At 40.4% G+C, this 24,437-nt stretch overlaps 1 protein-coding gene across 2 annotated transcripts in view; it reads left to right on the forward strand.

Annotated features, from left to right (window-relative positions):
• Window positions 1–24,437, forward strand: part of LOC142391842 (fibroblast growth factor 14-like) — a 63,142-nt gene continuing 38,705 nt past the window's right edge. The window contains exon 1 of one of the 2 annotated variants that reach the window (XM_075477992.1): window positions 1–987. In XM_075477992.1, coding sequence (XP_075334107.1) covers window positions 306–987 — 682 coding nt within the window. In that variant the 5' untranslated portion in view covers window positions 1–305. Of the gene's footprint in view, window positions 988–8,163; window positions 8,227–24,437 lie in introns of those variants that run through there. The other variant, XM_075477994.1, reaches the window with a different exon arrangement.

The following is a 24,437-nucleotide window of genomic DNA, read 5'->3' on the forward strand; positions in this document are numbered from 1 at the left end:
ATAGAGTGGGCTAGTGCCGAGATTCCCTGCAGTGATTCACCTGCCCGGTCCGGCGCTGCGTGCGCACACACCGATCAGAGACCAATAGCAGCGCTGCTGCTGGAAAAGGATTTTGCATCCAGCGAGTGTGTACAGTGTGTGTGTGAGTGTGTGTGTTTGGAAAGAAGCCCCCTGCTGCAGTACTTTCCTGCTGAACGGGTAGAGTGATGCCACCGACTTGCTGACTGACTCCCAGTAGTTATCCACACCCCCCTCCCTTCCTCCTGGACGGACGGACCCATCGAACCCCTGCGATCCCCACTAATATGCAATGGTTTTTTGTGCAGAAGCCGACAGCTGCCGCGTACCGCCGACTTCACTCTAGCGCCGCCGCATGCCTGTCAGTCGCTGCCGCTCCGCTCCCCGCGCCGCGCGGCAGACGACGCCATTTAAAGAGGAGCGCTCGGGGGCTTTTCACGCCGCGGCGGCCGGGCGGCAGCAGCAGTGACTGCTCCTCCACAGCTGAAGACCACCGGCCGCTGGGGCAGCCGGACTCTGAGACCGAGGAGTGCAGCGCCGCAGCGGTTGCTCTTTTCCTGCCGCACGAGGACGACGTCGACGCGGAATACGTGCGGTTGGTGGTTTCGGAGCTTGTGGAAAAAGCGGGCGAGAATCCGGGCTTCCTACTCTTATTCTTGTCTATGGTGCAGATTGGGGGTTCGAAGCACCGCCGAACTGAGACCAACAGCTGGCCGGCTCTGCTGGCATGCAAACAGGGGGGTGTATCAGCCCCCATGCGGTGGGTGAATTTTAGGCTGCCGCATCCGGAGCGCCTCTCGTCCCCCACCTCCACCTCTTCCTCCACCCCCTCCTCCTCCTCCTCCTCTTCCTCCTTCCCCGTCTCGGCCAAATCCATGCGGTTTATTTGGAACAACATTTTCAGCAAAGGATCGCATATGCTGCAGTGTCTTTGTGGCAAGAGCCTCAAGAAAACCAAGAACCCAACTGGTGAGTTTGTTGTGCGCGTGTCTCCCTGTGTTTTTTTTATTTTTATATTTAGTCTGTGTACATGTATATGGTGGGGGGCGGATAGAAAAATACTTTTATACGGTGTTTTGTGCGTGCTCGTCAGAGTGAGTTGTGTGTGTTGCCTCCAGAGCCTGCACTGTTCGACTGGTTGCTGGTGTTTCTCTGCAATCGCAGTTGTGCAGCAAGTGAGAGCAATACAGGGAGGGGAGTGTGGGGGGGGGGGAGTGTATGATGGAAAGAGATGGGGAGGGGGGTTAACTTATTAGCACAGAATACGGACTATACAGTGGCAGTGTGTGCCAGTAGAAGCGTGCGTGCTGTGTGCGGAAGAGATGCTGCAGGAAATCAGGTCTAATGCAGCATGCAGACCTGCTCTGGCTCCAGTAACCTGCATGATTAAACAGCACATGGCCTTATTCAGACTTCCATATAGTGCACACTATGGGACAGAGTGAAGACGGTCCACAAGTGTTTTCCGACTATTGCTGCAGACATTTCAGCCACAGTGTGGTGAAAACCAATATCTCCTCTGAAGTCTGATTGCGACGCCACTCAGCAGAGCTTTTCTATGCACCTTTTCCACATTGTTTATTGCAACTTTTTCGTTTACTTGAGCTGTTTACCCCGTTTTAAGTCACCAACAGGTCCAAGCAATGCTCTCAAGAGAAATGGATTTGCCAACACTTTTGATTGAACTGAAATGTCTTCTTTGTTCGCCACCAGATTTTCCACTTTCTGCTCTGCGCAACAGCATTGGAGAGACTGACAATGGCATCATGAAAGGAATTGTTGACATTATTGGCATATTGACGTTTCAGACCCACCCACTGTAACCCACACACAGTATTTAGAGGGCAACGAGAGTGAAGCAGTCATTTTTATGGATGGAAGGGGAAGTTGTACAAGAGCATGCTTCCACTGTATTTTATAAATAGGTTTTCAATTTATTCTTTATTAGTTCTGCCAAAGGATTTCTGACAAACGTCTGTTGCCAGATTACGATATCTGTATCTGTAGGTGTCATTTCTCTTCTTACTTTTTAACCTTGGTTAAAATACGGTTACTGCCTCGTTTGGCAAAAAGTTTTTTTCAAAAGTTCTGTCCTCCTACAAAGCACCACACTAAATTAACACTTCCCTTTAGCAGATAATAATGTAAAGTTTCCACAAAGTAGGGGCTCTCATCTGTCCACAAGTCCTTTGCTACAGAGAGTTAAGAAGTGAGAACTTCTGAGTCATCAGAGAAAAGTATCTTAATGCTAGTATATCTTTCCTGCGCAATATATAAATGTACTTTATCAACAACAATTTTAGGGAAGAAGATATATTTCTTTAAAAACGATAAAGCACCTGTGCTTGGCACCAGATAAACCACAAATCTTCCAGATTAACAGTGAAAACAAACTTTGGCACAGGTGAAAGGATCAGTTTGAAGATGCAGCTGGACAGTTGTGCTAACTGCAAAATGCTCAGAGCTATTTTCTTTTCATACCAAAACATAACAGCCTGCAATTTGCAGAGTTGTCACATGACTGCTTATTTTTCCTCTGGGCTCTGTCTTATTTCCTGTCAAAAGCTCTTTTTTTTTTTTTTTTTTTTTTTTGTAATGTGTTTCTTTTGCTCAGTTGATGAACTTGTTGGATTTACAAGAGAAAACGTGTGCTGCACTTTGATACACAAGCAGAGACTTTTACAGCAGTATTCCTAAACCACAGATGTATTTTCAAAGAGAAGTGATGTTACAAAGACAAGATTCAAGGTACAGACCAGTGTCCTTTTGGTGAGCAGAAGAAAAATGAATCGACTGTAATGTTAAACGTCTTTAATTACAATGCTCTACTACATTTTTACTGGTTAAAGCGTTACTGTGCTGATTGTTTAACAGCTGACATGTTGATCTGACAAAGATGATACCCACCTTAAACTTTAAATTGCTTTAGATTGATAATTCTCTGCAAAAAAGAGAGACGAATCACACGATTTTCACTACTTGATATGACCCCTCGAGTCATCGTGTCTTGGTTAAAGTGACCGACTTGTTAAGTTTTCTGTCAGTATCATCTGTTGCCACGCCAACCACAGCTTGGTACAAATAGTTGAAATAGAAATGCCTGCAAACAGGAGCTCAACAAAACTTGGCTTTTGCATGTGTTGTTCTGTCATGTTTGCAGATTAACTGATGAAATATTATCTCACCCACCCACACACACACTAACACACACCATCTCAAAGAGACACAAGTTCTAAACAGCGTCCTGCAATTTAGCTCGTAAATTTACACAACCAGCAGAGTTCAGCTTTTGCTTTATTTTTTAAACAATTAGAGATGGCATATGAACTAGCATAGCATTTAATGGTGAAGGGAAGAGGGAGGAAAGGAGTTTTGCTTACTCGGCATCTGTTGATCTATTTATTTATTTAAAAAAAAAATCTTAATTACACCATTCAGTGAGCGTCCATCAGCCGAGCAGAGCAGTCTTGGTTAGCATGTGACTGCATGTATGGATGTGTGTGCTGTATGTACTGTAAAATACAAGCTGAAAGTTCTGGTTTCTTTCTTACAACGGCACATTCACTGCTGCAAGATCGCTGTGTCAGACACTGATTGATGCTGATTTTTCCCATTTGTCCTGATGGTGGCATTTGAATCCAACCTGTGGCATCAAGGCCACAGAGTAACTTTTCACAAAATGATATCAGTGATTGGGTTTGGTCAATTGAAAATGAATGGAGTGCGAGTATCATCAATAGGACTCCCTCCGTTTACTCCGGGTGAGCAGATTTCATTCATTGTTAAAAGCAATAAGGTACTGTGTTACTCAGTGTCTGGCATCCCAGGTGGTGCGGCCCAGATAGAAACATTCACCTTGTGTAGCACATGTAGGCAGGCATTCCCATGCATGCACTGACACACACACATACACACACACACACACACACACTTGCCTGCCCACAGTCTTTGGAGAATTTCCATTAAGGCATCATACTTCATATTTTATTCAAACTTACGAGGATAGCAGTGGGGGTTGTGCCACCTCAGATCTGTTTCTGGAAGTGAGAGGCTCACAGACACAGACTTGCACATACAACTACATTATACAATATGTGCGTGTTTCGCTCTCTGTCAATCTTTGTTCAAAGAGGATGAGTTGACAAAACAGTGGCAGCCATGGTGATGTTCTTCTCTGAAGGGTTTTGGTTTGGACGTGTGTGTGAATGTGCTTATTAGTTCATTGTCCAAACACACTGAGTCTGCAGAAAGACAGATGACTTTGCTGGTCGGATCTACTCTTGCCATGAATTCATCACGTACGGCACACGGCACAAGAAAAACTGTACAGTCACACAGTTCATCTCGTCTGGCCTGGAAGAAAAAACTAAAGTTGAAACTTTGTCTTACGTGCCAGCATTTCTTATATGATGCTCAAAGAGCTACATTTGCAAGGTTTTTGTTGGTCCTTTATGCAGATGCTAATTTAGGGAGATGCACCATAGCGACATTATAAACTAATATACAGTACAATGCTGTCTCCAGAAAGGGTAAAATACTGTCAAAAATACAGTTTGTTGCTGAATACACACATGGAGGTTAAACATCATATATGTGTGTGTATATATATATATATATATATATATATATATATATATATATATATATATATTATTGGCCTGGTGTAGGGGAAATATTTCAGCTGTTAGATAAAATGGAAATTATGGATGAGTGTGTCCTCAAGTAAGAAAGAGACCACCCAGATTGTTATAACATAGTTTAAAAGTATTACAGTTTTCACAATTAAAAAAAAAAAAAAAATGGGTGCATTACTGCAACTTATCTTTAGATTCAGGTAACTGGACTTATTCGGGGAAGGTTTTGCTCATTTCAGCAAGACGACGCCAATGCACATTCTGCACATATTAAGACAGACTGGGAGCTTAGGGGCTAAACAGGCCTGTCTGCAGTACAAACATGTCACCAGCTGAAATAAACTGGAGCATCATCAAACTTAAAGCAGGACCCAAACTGTTGAGCAGCTACATTAAACAAGAAAGGGAAAACATTTATTTTAATTAGTTTTTTTTATACCTAAGTAGGCGGTCCCTTTAGTCCCCAAAGACTTACAGAGTCAACTAATTAGGTGATGTAATACAGTGGTAAACATGCCCGTTTTGCAGTGACATTTTTCAATGACTCCTTTGCCTCTGTGCTACTTTCAGTTAAATATAGCATTTAAATTGTATGAGAAGCACTGGCTTCTGTTTAGAGGTTAGATTTCAATTGCAGTTCAAAGCTCGACATTGATGCACAGCTCCTCTACAAAATTGACTGCAATAATAAAACAATCTGTCAGACACTTGTGTCAAAACACTGACATTTAAAATAAATTGTTATTCTAATAGATTTGACAGAAAATACTTTAATTTTGAGGAAACTGACAGAGGGTCAAATCTTAAAAGAATATATTAGAAAATGTATCTTAAAAAACATCTTTAGAGATATATTAGAACTTGACATGAATGGAATTTTTTTTATTTTTTATTTTTTACTGGGGAGCCTTTATCCAAACAGCTGGCGAAAGTAAAGCCTTCATAAAGCTGCTTATGCCAGTCAAGTGTCAAACTATCCGAATTCTAAAAAAGTTGGGACGCTTTGTTGACATGCTACAAATGCCCCATTTTTGGTTCTCTCCTTTTAGAAGACAGTCCATGTGTAGAGTTAAATAAAATGAGTTATTGCAGAGTGTCCAATGAATAGTAAACAAAAGAAAGGAAAAAAAAAAACTATGAATAGGCAGCCCTGTTGATTGTTGTGAAAACACTATCATTTTGAGATTTCAGCAGAAAGGTGGGCGTGTGTTTGTGTGCGGGCACGTGTGTGTTTGGACAGCTCGAGCTCCAGGTATCTGCAATGAGAGGGTAAGTGCTGAGTGCTATTTTTCCAAGTGCACTTAGAACGCAGCAAGGTATCAAAGGCTCCACTGAGAAGTGTTTTCACAGACTGAATGATAAGAAGCAGAGAGACACTTGACGACAACACTGTTTTTTCTTTTTTTTTCTGACTGCGCCATGAGTCTCCAGATTCAGGTGTTTGTCCTTCTGTGTCACTTCCCCCTTTCCCCCCATGTGTATTGTTTGCATTGTGTTCCCTCCCTGTGTGAGTGGTGGGTGCAGCTGTCTCCCATCAATTCATCAGCCCTGCAGCATATCTACCCCAGTCTTACCTCCACTCGGTGCCAGATCGTTGTGTTTACCACAGTGGTAAATCCGGCCATTTCCTTGTAGAAATCCTTCTGCTGATCTTGTTGGCTTGTTTAAACAAGTTATCTCTGTGTCCTTTAGAACATTGTTGGATCAACCGGCAAATACGAATTCAAACACCGATCAGACTTTTGCCTGTATTAAGACCTCTGCGATCTATCGCCTACCGAGCAACGCCTGCACCCTCACAGTCCCGGTGTGTATGTCGACTCTGATTGATATCTGCCTAGAAGAAAGGAATTCCCTTAAATCCACTAGATCATTCCATTTCAGCTAATGCTCTGGATGGATGAGTGAAAGCTCAAGTAACTCATTGCACGGTCCCAGTTCAACTCGATCTGTCAGGAAATCATTCAGGAAATGAATCTGGTCTCCTCTTCGGAGTCGCCTCTAGTTCTCGGTCATCCCTGGATTTCGTTACATCACCACATAAACTGGATCTGTTTGTCACTGGAGGCCTAAATGCCATCTTACCTGTTTAAGATTCGCATGACTGCCTTCTGAAATCAAGAAGGAAGAGACTACTATACCTGACTTTCTCTCTGTTCCACACAAATATCATGACTTAGCAAGTCCAAAGCTCTCTCTCTTCCCCATTACCCAGCAGCTGTTTACACGATCCATCCAAACCAGAAAAAATAGTCACGGAGAAATGTATCAACGAGTCTTTAAACTCTGGCATGCATCTTCTTCCCCATTAAAAGCCGGTTTCTTCTTTGTGAGCAACAAAGACGAGACCCCTTCGTCTATGCATTGATTTCTGGGGTTTGAACGAGATCCCAGTCCATGATGAATACCCATTACCTCTCACTGACTCTGCTTTTAATGCCCTTCAGGATTCCACTTATCTTTACCAGGTTGGATGTACGAAATGCATTCTATCTAGTCTCTATCAAACAGGGAGATGAGTGGAACACAGCCTGAAAGGCACCCATGAGACACTTTGTGTCTGTGGTCATACCATTCGGTCTCTCGAATGCTCCAGCAGGTTTTCACGGTCTGTTTAACGGTCTCCTCTGTGATTTCCTGAATCGTTCTGTTTTTGTATACCCAGACGACGTCTTGATTTTGTCCAAGAACCTGTCCGGACACATCATCCACGTCCGTCAAGTGTTACAAAGGTTATTGGAGAACCAGCTGTTTGTGACAGCAGAGAACTGTGAGCTCCACACAGAGCCAGTGACACTTTCGGGTTACACCGTTGCGAGCGGGCAGATGGAGACCGATTCTGAAAAGGTAAAAGCTGTGGCTGAGTGGCCGAGACCTTCCTTGGTTACGCTTCACTGGATTCACTAACTTCCTCAGGCGATTCATCAAAAACTTGGCTGCAAGCATTGGCTGGAGGGGGCAGAATTACCTTTTATAGTTTGAACAGACCACAAAAACTTGTATTATAATATATATATATATGTGTGTGTGTATATATATGACTGGCTGCATAGCAAGCATCTTAGCCTTTGGTTGTAGTGCTCATGTACTGATGGATGAGGCTGGAGAAAGTGCTTAAAATATAGTATACCAACATATTTGAAACTACTGAAATGGCCAAAAATGGAAAGGTGAAAACTGAGCAGCTCATATTTTTTGATGGACTCTCACTCTGTAGCTTTTCTTAGCACCTCTTCTCTATATCTCTGCTCACCGCTTCTTCTTTGTTCTTCCTTTCACTCACACACACTTGAGTTGACTTTCAGTCTTGCCTTGTCTGTGTTAACCTTTCGCCTGATGACAGCCCTGCATGACATAATCGCCATATCTATGTGCAAGTGTTGATGTGTTTTCACATCTGAGGCCCCGCCAGGGGAGTCCAGAAGATTTAAGAGAGGGTTTTTCCAAGGAGGGCAATGGATCGCTCTTCACATGTTTGCATCTGTGTGTGTATGTGTGTGTGCCATGGACTTTGATTTTATACTCAAGGTAGCAGAGAGAAGGATTAAGGCTGCTTTGGGTAAATTTGAAGCAGGTAAGATTCCCTTTACTTACAACAGAAGTGAGCGTGTAGTATTTTCAAGGAGACAGTTGAGCAAAGAACTGAAGAATGACCCACAATCACCAGCATTACTTCCAAATATGATCACTAAAAACAATACAATGACAGAAGTAATCTTCCTGCAGTGCTGTAATATAATCATGCAAATGTGGTTATCAGATATAGACTATTTGCTACATTTTTCTTTGGTTTTATCACAAGTTTTCCAAACTCATTTAGCCTTTCTAAATACAGAGGTGCAGCTTACATCTCACATTAGCTGATGTTAACATTTGCAACTTCTGTCACGACTTTGACATTAAACGTCTCGCAGTGTAATGATGGGCACAGTTGACACTGTTGATTTGCTTTTAAGCAGGAAGGACGGATGCTGTCACCCCACCCACTCCGATCTTTAGTGCTGGAAGTTGAGAATAGATGATTAAGCCTTACACGTTTTGGGTAGTCATGGCCTGCTGTTGCGGTCGTGTCACATGGACGCTGCTCTACACAAAACAACAGCTTGGGGAATCATTGCCATGTCACAATCTGAAACCACAGGTTGTGACATTACTCGGTCTTGCATGTTTTTTTCTTATGAAGCTGTGCTGTGTTTGAACTGGGCTGATAACAAGCCTATCCTCTTTAGGCATGAGGGCATCGCCTCGATTAGTTCCTAACAGAATTTCAGATTTTTGAGGGCTTAAAGATCTCGTTAATTCATTGCCAGTTTTCAAACTGGTTGCTTGTTGACTGATTTCTCCGAATCAATTTGTGATATTTGTAGAGGAATTATTCAGAAACTTGTTTCCCATCCAGTTTTTCAAGGTTGTGAACCAGACTCTGTGTCTGGTCGAATAATCTATTTTTCTTTGGAACCTTCCTAACTGAATGAAATGATCTGGAAGTATCTAAGTAGTAGCCAATCTAAGAGCCATTTGAATGAATCAAACACGAAAGAAAGGAGCTCCAATGCTTCCTTGATTATCTCCTTTAGCATCCGATACACCGGACCATCCTTTATGAGAAAAAGGAGAAAATTCCATCCCACAATTCCTTGCATACGCAACTTTTATAATGATGCTTGATTATTTTTATCCAGTCGTACCAACTGTGATTCATGTGGCTAAAATGGGGGACAAGATGCTGAGTATCAATAGCCTGAGGAAACACAATGCTCACTTCTTGAAATATCTTTTTTTTAGTTTTTAAGTTAAATTCTATATCATCTTAATATGATGTATAGGTGATAATTTCAGTGTAACAAAGTGAAAAGATTGCATTAGATGAAGTCTTTAAAGCACTTTTTCTAGAATATTTATTGAACATCTGTAGTTTCAGTGCTGTGGACCCACGTCACAGCTTAGTGGAAGTGTGGTCGACCCCACGGTTAAGGAAGAGAGCTCAGAATAAGGCGACAGGAGGTCATTTTTGTTTTTACCCTTTCACCGGACCCCCGGCCTCTCCAAGATTCCTTTTATCTTTTTTTTTCAATATCCAATCATGTTCCTGGTTGGGTGCCATTCATCTCAGTTAGTTGTGAGATGTTCCGCCACATGTTTTCTTTTAACATAACACAGACTTTCCTGGGTTTCGATGCCTTTGTCATAAAAGTCTTTGTAGCAGGTTGCTGGCATCACATAAATAACGTGTCTTTAAATAAAAAGAACAAAAAACGATCGGTTTTAACACTCAAGATTTTAAAATTGTCTTATTTTCAATTAAACATAGGGTTTGAATGTCAGTTCATGATCGCTGTGATTCCGCAGCCCAACACGAGCATATTTATTCTTTACACGCCTCATAATTTTGGACCAAGAGTACACATAACAATCTGACACGCTACATAAAATAACTCTTGAAGTATTTGATAAGTTAGGCGTCACTCTCAAGCGTCTGTCTCGAGGACTCTTACATAGTTGTCACTGGTATATCAGTATTTCTGTGTGTGTGTGTGTGTGTGTGTGTGTGTGCGTGTGTGTGTGTGTGTGTGTGTGTGTGTGAGAGAGAGTGGCAAACAGATGAGGTCAGCTGCTCATCCGTTGCTTCCTGAATGCTGAAAGCGACTCTTTTGAAGAATTCCTGAAAGCTTCACTTAGCTGTAAACCTACCCAATGTCTTGGAGTCATTAGACATGCAAAATGAGAATCTAAAAGGCTTCACTTTGGAAAAAAAAAAAAAAGCCTTTCATGTTGTGTTTGATAAAGTTTCAGCAATCAGCAGATGGCGCTTCAAAAGTTTTTCAGTCCCCTCAGAAATGTCCCTGGTATCTATGAAAAGAGTCACTTTTTGATGTGTATTGTCTCAGATTAGTCACAGGTGTTTCTGGTGTTACTGTTGGCCTCAGAAATGTGTGCTCGCACAGCTAAAGCTTAAAGAACACTGCCTTCATATTCAGCCTGTTGACATCGGTGTTATTTACAGCAAATTGTTAGAAGAGAAGAGCTGCAGTGTGCAGTCATCTAAAAGGTTTTAATTGTACATAATCATGTTTATTTACACGTTAAAGCTGCAAGATTTAATTTTCTTTTTCTTTTTATCCAACAGGACTTAAACTCACACAACAATGTAAACGTCTTCTTCTATTACTTCTCATCCATTTAACCTGTGAATGTTTCTCGACAAAATGTTGTGAGAAATGACAACTTTTCACACAACGCAGTGGCTGCAGTGAAGGCTTTGCCCCACACTGCATGTGCATGACTGCGGGTGGTTCTGAGAATGCTTTCTTTGTTCAGCCTTGAATGCTTTTGAATGTCATGTTGTATTAACTACCTACGCTCTTTGCGTCTCTTTTGTGTTTTACTTTGTCCCACACAGAAGCATTTGACAGCAAACTTAAAAACTGCTGCGAAGGAAAAACAAGGCGTCTCTCCAAATGGCATCAAACCAAACCTTAATGGCCGCCTTGAGGAGACATTTGAAGTTCAGTCCGTTTTTCACCTTTTAAGAAAAAAATGGTTTGTGTTCATGCTGAAATCAAGCCAAGCAAAGTTCAGTCTTTTAAATCTGATGCCACAACCTTCCATAGCACACAGAAACAGAAAATATTACACCATTTTACAACATAAAACCTGTTTGTTTTTACTTTTTGCTTCTAGCACACAACCTAAGCCGACCACCTGACACACAAAACAGGAAACGTACAATTTCAGAAAAACTTTGGGTTTAGTTGGGTTGGTCTTGGTTTTATTGTGTGTTTTTTTTTTTTTTTTTGCTTTTGTTTTAGTCCTGTTCTGTGTTTTCTTAACTTTTCTTCCTGTTTTTTGTTTATTCTTTTTCAGCTAGTTTTGCTTTCCGCCCTTGCCTTGCATCAGGTGTCAGTTTCTGATTACTTCCTTCAGTATCTTGTCATTCCTGCTGGTTTCCATCACTTGTGCCTACCCCTGTGGACTGTTTCTCGATTTCTGTTGATTTTATTGGTTTTTGTGCTCCTGCAGCACAGTCTATTTTTGGTTCGGTAAGTTATAAAACTTTACTTTTTTGTCCTTCGCCTGCTGCCTCCTGCCTGTTACCTTCCACCATGGAGTGTGAGGGCCACTGACACTGTTACAAAGAACGACCTTCCTGAGATGTGATTTATTACAGAGAGACCAGGGTGGTCACGGTGACACGGAAACGCCTTGGAGCCACATGAAAAAAAATCACTGTCCTCACTCATTAAAGAGGAGGAGCTGTGGGCTGGCAGCATGGTTTAGCTGAGATCAGAAGAGTGCCGTTATTGAAGAAACATTTGGATTTTGACCCAGATCACTGCAACACAAGCCCAGCTGGACAGGCATGGAATAAATTAGCATTGACAGATGCATTGGATTTCTCTGACGTTGGTCCAGCCTAGTTTGTTCAGGCATGTATTTCTAAAGCTCTCCACTGGACTGCTCTGTTTGCACTTAATTGAGTTGTTCATTGGCAGTATTTTGTCATCAACTGGCCGAAGAGTTTAGCTTATAGCACGTTATTGCTAAAGTAATGTTAAATAATAATAATGGAGAGTGTTGATATGCAACGTTAGTAATGGGGGGAAAAAGGCGAGATGTAGCTGTGATGAATGTTACAGAAGGAAAAGACACGGATTAGGAGTTAATGGCAGCTGAGAGAAGAGACTGTGAAAGCTGGGGTCAGTTTACGTGGCCCGGGGGTCTCAGGAGAACTAAACGGGCTGCTGAACCTCAGCCCGTCACTAACCTAAACCTTAAACAGGATAGACAAATAGACTCAGTTGTTTAAATCTACCCAAGTTTGCTAACGCACTTAAGTGCAAAGTTCTCCTTCTTAGGTGTCCAAAACACGAGCAAAAGTAGTGTTTTTTATTACGAGTCAACATTGTTTTTCTCACTTTCAAGCTAAGATTGTTTCCCAACTCTGAAGAAATGATGAAGTTATGATTGCGTCAGATTCAGACTGACACAAGGCAAATTAGAGAACAGTCATGGATTACTTAGTTATGCAATTTGTCATATCCAAGATACTTAGCTACATCACCAATCAAACAGAAACTATGCTGCCCATGCCTTCACACACTCCTGTACATGCTTTCCAGGTTGTAGCTGAATTCAAGCGAGCAGCTCTCGGACGCAAAATTCAGTCATGTAATGCTCATTAGGTAGATCTGGATAATAGAAAGGAGATAGGCTGGTGCACTACAGATTGAGAGGATCAAACGTGTAAACTGTGTAGAAGTATAGTGAATTTTTTATTTATTTATTATTCTTTGACTTGTAATTTTTCCGTCCTTTTAATTCTTTCTCCCTGACTCAGAACGCACACGTGGAACTTACTGTATGTTGACGTTACAGAGGGAGACCGAACTGTCGGTGAATAGCACTCTTTCTTTCTGTGCATTTCACATTTTTTACAAGAATTTTTTTCTTTGACCCTCAGCATCTGGAGAGTTCTCCCTTCAGTCTCCTTTGTTCTCTTCTGTTCCCAAAGCATCCAGCATCTCCTCTCGTCTCCCCCTCCTTCAGTCTCCCGCTGGAGTTCTGAGGTGTTGGGGAAGGATGAGGATGATGTAACTGTTCTGATGCAGAACTGAATCTTTTGTTTTCTTTTCAGTTGTTTTGCGTTAAATTGTGACTGATTACTTTAGCCTCCTCCTGCTCCATTGATATGACTATTCCTTCTCAACAAAATGACATTCAGGCACTGGTGATACTTGTGGACAAAGTTTTTCAAGAGTTTGTCCCATTCTTCCTTCAAATCTTAAATTCTGCAACAGTACAGGGCTGTTTTTCCTTTTTTTTTTTTTGGTGGTGGTTCGTTTCCAAGCCTTTCACACATTCTCTGTTGGGGACAGGTCAGGGCTTCAAGTTAATGGACTGCATTTATATAGAGCTTTTCCAGTCCTGTTGACCACTTAAAGCACTTTTACGCTACAAGCAGCATTCACACACTCGTACAGCACTTCCTCGTCTATACAGGAGGCAAAGTGAGGTTCAGTGTCTTGCCAAAGGACACTTTAACATGTGCACTGAGGAGGTCAGGGATCAACCCAAGTCAACACCACATCCTACATTAGCCTTTTAGGCACAAATAGTTTAAATAGGCATCTGTGCATGTGACTCAACATCATAGTGCTTGAGAAAGTTTCGCAAGGCAAGGCAATTTTATTTATAGAGCACAATTCATACACAGGGCAATTCAAAGTGCTTCACAGCTATATAAAATCACAAGAAGGCAATAAAACCATTAAAAATAATAAAAAAAAATAATAAAAATAAAAATAATTTAAAAAATGATATAATAATAATACAAATTAAAAAAGATTAAAAAACCCATTAAAACAATCATTAATTAATCAATTTAAAAGTGAATAGTGCAGATAAAATACTTTCAGGTGTCATATGCACAGCTAAATAGAACTGTTTTCAGCCTGGATTTAAACATTGTCAGAGTTGAGGCCTGTCTCACATCTTCTGGAAGACTGTTCCAGACTTTAGGGGCATAAAACTGAAACGCAGCCTCACCTTGTTTAGTCCTGACTCTGGGCCCCAGCAGGAGACCCCTCCCTGAGGTTCTCAGAGCCCGAGTTGGTACATATGGCTCTAACATGTCAGAGATGTACTTTGGCGCTTGACCGTGAAGAGACTTGTACACAAGCAGAGCTGTTTTAAAGTCTATTCTCTGAGCGACAGGAAGCCAGTGCAGAGACCTGAGCACTGGACTAATATGGTCGTATTTCCTAGTTCTAGTCAGGACTCGAGCAGCAGCGTTCTGGATGTACTGCAGCTGTCTTACAGCCCGTTTAGAGCCCAGTGAGCAGGCCATTACAGCAGTCTAACCTGCTGGAGACAAACGCATGGATCAGTCTCTCTAAGTCTGGTTTAGACACTATTCCTTTGATTCTGGCAATGTTTTTTAGATGGTAAAAAGCTGCTGATGTTATAGATTTAATGTGGCTGTTAAAGTTCAGGTCTGAGTCCAATATTACCCCGAGATTTCTAACTTGATAGTTAGGTTTTAGAGAGAGTCTCAAGGTGACTGATAACACTTTCTCTTTGTTTCTGTGGGCCACAGACAACGATTTCAGTTTTGTCTGAGTTTAGCTGAAGGAAATTGTTCTGCATCCACACACTGATCTGTTCGATGCAGATGCAATCCTTTTCCAATGTGGCTAAATCGGCTATTGATGATCACAGCATTTGCCTTCTGAGGGATCAAAGGTTATTGGTACCCAGCTTAGACTTTTGCCCTTTCCCTTTACACGCTGAAATTTCTCTAAATTCCTTTAATCCTTTATTGATACTTTGCACTCTAGAGTCAAAATTCAATTAGTCCTTGAAGGGAACATCGTTTTAAACAGTTTGTCACTGTATATCCTCGGCCCATCTTTGTCCCTCAGACTCGGCCTTTGTACTAAATCGTGGTTTCAACCACCTGATGACAACAGTTTGGAAGAACTTTCTTTTCTTTGCCTTATTTTTATTTGGAATGGGATGTACTTTCTGTGTTAATATGACCAAATCAAATTAATCAACTAATTAATTTGACAACAAAAAAATATTAAATATCTGGGGTTCATAGAAAACACTATTCACATTTTCCATACCATCTCAACTTTTTCTGAAATGAGGGTTTGGAGTCCCTGAATAACTCCATAACAACGGTGTTTCCTCTCAAGCAGCGAGCGTAAGTGTTTGGGGAAAAAAAAACTGGCTTGAGACTAACAGAACATTTCCCTCTGAGAAGGGCAAAGTACCTCATTCTTCTTCCTGCATCGCATCAAAAAAGAATAAAACAAACTGAAACAGAAAGTGGCAAAAAAACAGTCTTTAAAAAATGTTTTTAAAACGCTCTGTAGCTCTGGGGAAATGCCAAGACCAACACAGATCGACATTCACTGTTATTGTTTCACACTTCAAAGTACCGACAACACCAGGGGTTTTACAGCAGAACTTTTTTTATATCCCCTTGAAATGTCCCTGAGGCTAAAAAATAAGCTTTTATAAGAAATATCAATAGTGATACGTGAGGTGTTGAGAGGACGATGGTTAATCAAGTGCTGCTATTATGAAGAGTCTGAGACACTTTACCTTTGGATCATTTGAGTTACTTGACATGTAGGAATGACACACTGATATCTGTTTAATATGTTCCCAATAGATGGAATGAAATTCACAGAATCTGAAAACCAAACGGAAATTGGGATGCCCTCGGACTTTTAGCACGCCGTTAAGCTCAAATATGCTTGTTGCAAGTTTTCTTTTTTTTTAGCTAATCCAAGAAACATTAAATTGAACTGCTCTACACAGGCAACCTTTCCTTCTGTCTCCACAAACCCAAGTATCCATCCTGAAAGACAGGAACTTGTACACACACAACTTCAACACAACAGTTGAAAGGTTGAGAGAGATCTAATGAGTGTTAAACCTCTCCAGTCACTGCGTTCTGTGGCGAGCGACAAATGCAAAACCATGCAAGCGGTTCCCTTGGTCACTGGTCTGCTGTGTCTTCCCATGAGAAATGCAGCAGTTTGTGATGTTGGCTGAATTTTTGTCAAACCCTACACCAGCTGTGTCATGTGTACAGTAGCTGAACCAGCTGGAGTCCGGGATGAGAATCTTTCGGTTGCAAGTCAGTGAAATGTTTTCATTTTTTTACTTTTTAGTGAGCATTTTTAACTGGTGTTTAAAATGTGAACTGATGTATATTTGTGTAGCGTTGACACGTTATTAATTAATATTTACCTCGAAAATAGCAGGGGCACCACCTACCTACAATCTTGATTTACGTTACAGTCAGGTAGGAAACTGTTACAATCTTAGATCCTGGTATATTAAATTATTAATTAATTAATAATCAATCTCATTCTGAGTCGTGCGTCCTGTTTGGAGTGGTAATCGGCTTAGTAACTGTCTGTGACGCTCTTAAATGGTTAATACAAACATTTATTCAACATTGCACAGGTATATAGGTGTATAAACAATTGATAAAGAGACAGAAATTAGAATTATTGGGGACACTCAAAGGGGATAATAGGGAAGAAAGGAGCAGGCCACTAACAGGGTTACCTATCAAAAATGTGACTAAATCTGGTTCGTAACACGGATATTGTGCCAACGGTCTTCTGCCCGCAGAGGTCTGCTCATTCGTCGCTTTCAGAGAAAGTTTTCACTTTATCCACGGTTTCAAAAGATCTCAAACCAGCACCTTACTTTGTCGTAGCAGCGTAAGGGATTCCGTGGTTCTTTCCTTCTGATGAGTTGGTGTCGAAGCGGTGTTCCCGTGGTAACCAGCGGGATGACGTAGAATCAACTTCTTCTTTATTCTTCGTCCTTGGATGAAGAGTGGCGGCTTGGCTGGGCTGTATGAGTTGGCACACACTCGCGTGTGTTGGACCAGACTTTTATATAAAAGAGAAGGGGAAGTCTAAAAAAATTGGGAATTAATAGTTACGGAGAAAAAGACAAGAGCTGAGATAAGAGGGCTGAGAGCAAGAGAAGAGATAAGCAAGGCAAGAGAAGGGATTTCCTGCGCGCCTCTCTTTTAAGCTGGAGATCACATGTCAGCTTTCGTCCAATCAGAGTTCAGCTGGCTTTTGACCCAAGGGAAAAAGGGGGGTTGACCACGCTGAATTCATGAGACAAAAAGGGGGGATTTCTGCTCCTTTCTTATACCGTATTTAACCCATATGACAGTGATTTTAGACAATATAATGTTCTTAACAGACAATAATGTTGCATACAAGCAGGCATAAACACCCATATGAGCATTGACAGTTATCAGCATACAATACTTCATATTTATCATGATAGAAATGGTATGACAACTTTTGGTTACTTGTTAACTAGAATAATCTGCAGCTCTTTGGTCAAATACCTGTGGAATTAACACACTATTAGGTTATGCATTGCACATAATGAGAACATTAAACATCCGTAGTTGAAATTGTCCATGGTTGTTTAGGCTGACATAGTGAAAAGTGTCCGTTATCCATGTCCTTTGGGGGGCACTGTGGCTCCACGAGAGGGATTCCTTTTAAATCCAATATTCATAACTTGGTAATTACTGAAGGTACAAGAATGGCGAATGTTTCAAAATGATCTGTAGATTTGTCCAGTAATGATTTTCACACTTTCAGTCTACGGAAAGTGAGGTTTATAGTGGAATTTTCACTCTCTGAAAATAGGGAAGTGTGGCATTCCTTTGGTTGGTCCAGCAGGAGAGTTGAGCTTACATCTGCTTCCCTTATCAGGAGGTGTCCTACATAATTTATTATTCGTAGCTGGTCTGGGGGAGAGAAGACTCGGAAACAAAGAACCCCATTTGGTTGGTCTCACATCTGGCTCCGTTATCTCCTTTGAGCTGATCCGTTGAGAGGGTCGTAAAGAGGGTACGTTTCTTGATGTCAAGAAAGATTGGATCTTTATGTAAACATCTCCGTGCTCTGTCTTTCCTGAGAGCACGCTACATTTGATATTAGGATTAAAGTTGTGGCTTTATTTATTTTCAAGGAAGTAATATGGCAGCTTCGAAGGCAATGTGCCTCTAAATCCGATTTGTAACACATCTCAGAAGTGAGGTCGCTTATCTGAGCAAAAACTATAAAAAATATTTCTATTCAATGATAATCTGATTAAAAGGAAAGAAACAAATGACTTGCAAGTGTCTGACTAAATATGCATCTTTTGTAAAGATCAAACTTTTCTCATAGTGCTCAGTGAATTTTGGAGAGTGTTGGAACATCCTCGAGTCACCGTGAAGTGAGTGAATAAAACAGCTACTTGTTGCTGAGAGAAACGCAGCTTCTATAACAACGTGTTTGGTCTTATTCCGCATGTCACTTTAAAAATGGACAAATGGTAAAAAAAAAAAAGCCTAATGTATTCTCTGAAGCACTTTTCCTTGAACTCATTGGGGAGAGGTTGAAGAAAGATGATGGAGGGAAACTGTAAAGCTTTAGGAAAAGATGGTGGCGCCATACTTCCACTAAGCTGTGTTGTGAAAGCAGAGCTGCCATCAAGTCATGATGGTTTCTGATTTTATTTTTTATTTTTTTGTTAAGGTTTCCTTGTCTTGTTGGGTTACATTTTTGGCTTTATTTTAGAGTTTTATCCCCTGTTGAAGTTCTGAATAGCTTTTAGGTCTGTTTTTTTCTTCTTCTCTAACTCACCTGTATCCACTTACCTAATCGCCCCACCCTGAAAATATTCTCATTTTTGTTTTTTGCTGCCAGATTCTCACTTTTATTCTTCATCGCCTTCTCCAAGTCAGACCTGCCCCATCTTCATCTTCAGCCCAGTTTAGTTTTTTTTGTTTTGTTTTGTTGGTTTTGGACATCCTGCGTCAGCAGCGCTTTTCATTTAAAAAATATTTTTTTTGGATCATATGTTTTATTGCTTTATCTGGCTACTTCTTTAGTTCTCTGTGTTTTGGTTGTGATAACCTTTCCACCAAAAGAGAAAAACAAGGTCTCTGCCAGAAGTGTTCTTGTCACATTGTTTAACGGAGGCTATATTCTGCCATTTTAATGTAATAGGACACACGAGAGCAACCACTGTTGGTCCTTTAACAAGCTCTCTTTGAATAGTTTTGAAACGTTGGACATTGAAGCGGATGCTCTTGTCTCAGATTGCAAATTGTATGATTCTACTTATTGTATTTTGAAGCAAAAGTGATTCAAATGAAACTTTAGATTCAAATGTTTGGGGGAAAAAAGACTCATAATGATAACTTTGTTTGCTGTTGCTGGGTTATGAGGGCTGGCTCATCTCCCAAGCATGTTTGTGATACAGAATCTTACTTTAGCGTTCCAGTTCAGACTTCTTTTATCTGGTATAGCTACATGTGAAGTTATTGTATCTGAAGAGACAGCAGACGGAGATTAAAGAAAAGAGTGGTGTGAATGAATAATTCAATCACCCCATTCCCTCTATCCTGCTCCCTGCTGACTTGGTGATGATACAAAGATGGATGAGGGGAGGATGAGAGAAGAGGGGGAGAGGAGAATGGGGAAACAAGGAGGATAACATTTAGATGAGAGGATGCGAGAGGAAACGTCAGACTGTGATGTTGTGATGGTCATGTTTAATGAAATTTAAGACCTGGTGTATTTATCTGTGTCTGTCTGTATGAGAGAGAGGAAGAGAAGCAAAGCCAAAGCCGGAGCAGAAACATTTATATCACTGAAGCCAGATGTGTGTGAGTGTGTCTGATTGTGTGCCAATCCTCTCAGCATTCAGCAGGTGTTCAGTCCCTCCTTTTGGAGACCCACCTGCGTCACTAATCACTAGTTACCAAGGTAACAGTGGACTTCCCCGTCTCTGGGCTTCTGTGTGTGTGTGTGAGCCTGGGCGGGTGTCTGAGCGTGAATTATGACTCATCCTGCTCACTTCAGAGAGGCATTCCTCACACTCCTGTCTGGGGAACACCCACCCACATCTGTTACCTCCCTGCATGCATCTCCTTCCTATCGCTTCATCACCCCACCATTATCAACTCATGTCTCTTCAACTTTGCAGACACGTACAGATGTAAATAGCTGCTTTATTCATCCGATTATGACGGGTAAATGTCATTTTTATCTTTCGTTGAAATTTGGGAATTGTTCAACATAAACAACAATAGTCTCCTTGATTCTCCAGACAAAGAATAGAGTGCCACCTACAGAGAAGTTGTTTGGCTGGCAAGTGTTTCCTTGGAATTGCTGGTAGTTTATTCATAAAATGTACTTGGTTATTGTTTATAGTTTTTATATTTTCCACCTGAACTTAAAGCCTTAAACTGAAAGCCTGCAACACATTCCAAAAAGTTTGGACAAGGTGAGTTTAGGTCTAGTAAAAATGATTGTTATTCCATCCTGATGATTTCTATGATGGTATCATCATATCATCGTATCATTTCATGATACAAAAGCAGCTTCAATGATAGGCTGAGCTTTTCAGAAGCAAAGATGGACAGTGGATCTTTACTTTGTCTGCTAATGCACGAGAAAACCATTGAACTATATGAAAACAATGTTCTTCATAGATGGATTCAAAGAGATTTTTGTAGTTGTCCATCTTATATCGGACTGCACGAAAAGAACTGTCATTCAGAGCTTATAGAAGCACAGGGGTTACTGTGTAAAACCCTTTCAAAGCACTAAACCCTAAAAACACAACATCGTGTATTGTGTACTCAATTAAAAAAAAAAAAAAAAACATATAGTGGAATGCAAACTTTTGGGCACTCCAGGCTAAAATATCTGCTGCTTTGAATAGAGAAGACAAGGTGACCTGAAGGCATGGAATTAATTATGAAACATTTTGTTTTAATATTTTAAGCAACAACTCTTTTTATTTCTTTTGTTTTCTTTTTTACAGCTTGAAAATACCTGAAACATGCACTGTAAAGAACTTGTAAATGCCTTTTGTTGCAGGCAAAGTCTTTTTTGGGGGGGATTTTCTGCAAAAGGCTTTTGGTTTAGTGAGTCTGTCCTGCCTGTATGAATCTTAAAGTCTATTGACTGATTTTCTTGCTGAAGTTTATATTGTGAGAGCCATCACAAAACTGTAACCTTGTGCCTAATATACCTTCTATATGGATTTTTAGGGTCATTGCCTTCTTTCCATCTTCAGAGTTTTACAGACAGTGTGAAGTTTGTTTTCATAGTTTGCTGTTGTGTTTTTTTAATGAATTCTTCCCGCTGAGACAATTGTCTCAGGTGTGTCAGGTGTGTGTGTTCTGTCTCTGCAGGTGTGTCAGGTGCCTTTCCCTGTAAGGTAACGATTTAATAATACTAAGGCAAATTGGTAAAACCAGCTACTCTCATCCTCCAAAATGTTATGTTTAATTTAGTACTTTTCCCAACAAGTCTTTCTGGTTTCATGCCTGAACTTTACATCCCTCTTTTGCTTGTTGGTCTGTAAAACACTTTTGTTTCCTCTGTGAAAAAACACCTTGTTTGGTTGCACCAGAGGGGCATTTGAGTAGCAAAACTACTGTTGGGGGAAATTAGCCCTAAACCTGCTTCTTACAGCACTGAGCTGATGATTAACTGTTTGACTTGTATGAAATGTCCATAAAAGGTTTTATGTTATCAGCTCCTGAAATGTTTTGTGGAATTTCAAACACACAGCCATCTGGCCCCCTTCTGACTCCTTTCTATTACTGCATTTTTCTGCAGTCATGGAAAACCCATTACTCCGAGATATATGCTGGTCTCTACGTTGCAGATTGTCATTATTGATTTTTTATATAATTTTTTTTTAAATGTAGCTAGCAGATTTGAAGAAAAAAAAAAGAAGATTCTTGCCTCTTGTATAAAATATCAAACAGGAAAATATTTTTAATGAACTATAAGACCTGCTTAGTATTGGTCTACAATCATTTTTCTACAGCCACTTTTTAAATATAGTTTGACAAAGATTTAACTTGCTTAACATTAAAAAACATTGTTTTTTCATCCTTTGTTAGAGTTGAAAAATAGTACAAATACACTAAATAAGTAAAAAAAAATGGCCAAAAGGAATAATCTATAAGGAGTAAGAATGTAAAAGATCTCAATATTTTCTTTGTTATAGCAAGAGTTGAATGAAGTAGAGGTGGTGGAAAAATGAGAGTGGAGAGGCCCATTCCCCTTGGGTGTCTGTAGAGGGCGCTGTTGCCTCTATACAGACCTGCTTTTAAACGAAGCATATAGGAAATCTTCAATTATAATTCAATAGAGAAGTGTGAGGGAGTGTTGGCTGAGCAATACAAGCATTTCTGTTCTCACTCATGCACCACATTGCATATTCAGTGTTTTGTGTGCATTTCTGCACTTTCGTCTGTTTTCCTTCAAACCGCATTCCCCGAAGCATGAAGACTTGGGATGCAGAGATTTTCTTTTGAGTGGGTGGATGGTGGGATAAGTGGATTGGGGGAGGGTGCAACGAATTTCCCTTTTGAAGTTTGAGAGCTGTGCCTCGCATTTCTGGGGTGTTATAAAAGCAGCCAAAGAGCTGAATTTTAATGTAAATGTAGCCTTCATTTATTCATAACTCCTTCACTTGGACTGACCTGGATAAAAATGTGTACACTTCCCCTCCTCACATACACAAGTGTGCGCTGAAATGCAGATATTTCTTTGTGCTCTCTTTATTTATTTATTTATTTATTTATTTTTGCAGTCTGGGAGAAAGACACGCAAGAGAGATGTATTCAAATGTCGGTGCGAATGTGTGAATGGCCTCGGTGTAAAGAATTAAAGGCTGGAACCCTCCAGAAGATTCCAGATTTTGCTCCTGAAATAGGACAAAAGATGCTGGAGGAAAACTTGCGTCTGTTGTTGTGCTTGAATTAGTCTTTGGGCTGAAAATCTAGAGCAAAACATACTTGTAGGTCAATGCTATGAAATAAGGGAATACTTTTAGTTTTCAAGTATAACAACCGAAAAGCTATTCAGAACTTCATTTGGTTTTTACAGCATTTGTGTAAAAGGTTTCCACAGCCACTCAGGCTCTTATCTTATTGTCTTCATGTACGAATGAATTTAATGAAAGTGAGCTGCTTCTGTGTACTTATGTACTTTTACCTGTTAGTGCTTTCATCAGTGAACTGCTGTTCACATCATTCTTTTAGACATGCTTTGCTGCCACCTAGTGGAAATGAACACAGCCATACATTATCTCCTCTCGTCATATCAAGGAAAACACAGTCTGAACACACACACACACACACACACACACACACACACACACACAAAGGCAGAGAAAGAGTAGTCGCTGAAAAAGATGTTTGCTGTCCATTTGAATTATGCATATTTCAGCTCAGGAGCTTCTCAATTCTCAAGATTATAGTTTTTTTTTTTTAATCACATCGGCCTCACCCGATGCTCTCAAGTCAAATTTATGGATCCACACAACATTGATAAAATCTCCCAGGCATGATGAGCTTGAATAGTGATTTTTTTTCATATTTATTAAATCAAATGATTACTGAAAGTTGATGCTGGTGATCTAGAGTAAATAATGGGCAACAACGAATTATCTGCTGTCCCTTAGCCCAACAAACATAGGGTTAAAGCAACTATTCGTATCGGGATCACGAGGCTTCGGCCCCGCAGGTGATTTGCACATTGGATGAAAATCAACCTATTCGACTGTGAGGAAGCTCATATGCAAAGTTGACATTTGGGAATGACACTGGTGGTTTATCCCCTTGGGAGCATGAACTTTATAGGTTAAAAGGTTATGCCTTCAGTGCATAAGCAGAAACACAAGGGAATTATTGCATGTATTATGAATCTTAGTCTAAACTTATCATGGACAGATATATTCAATTATGTATCAATCACACATTGTCAGTAGAGAATCAGATCAATTTGATTGATTGTGTTTGTTTAAATGTTTGATACTAACTTTGGTTAAGACACCATGATTAGTTAAGGATCTGGATAGTTTTCCTTTGCAAAAAAAAAAAAAAAAAAAAAAGCCTAATTTCAAGGTTCTTTGTGTCCATCTGGGTCCCAGTTCCGATTTTTAGAGATGGCTGACCTGCATGCAGCAAAATAAGAAAAAAAATCCCAAAAAACAATTCATGCTGGCTTATGAAATTTAGGAATAATTTGACTTAGAAAAATCAATTAGTAAAAATCATATTTATCCAACTGCATATACAATATAATACGTGATAACATGTTGATGCAGCCCTTACAGCACAGTGTTTTTCATTTCTTATGGCTTCCATTCAAGAGTGACCACAACATTTCATTGCTACAAAAGCAGAGTCCCACCTATTACTGC

This window comes from Odontesthes bonariensis, chromosome 11 (assembly GCF_027942865.1).
Source record: "Odontesthes bonariensis isolate fOdoBon6 chromosome 11, fOdoBon6.hap1, whole genome shotgun sequence".
NCBI lineage: Eukaryota > Metazoa > Chordata > Actinopteri > Atheriniformes > Atherinopsidae > Odontesthes > Odontesthes bonariensis.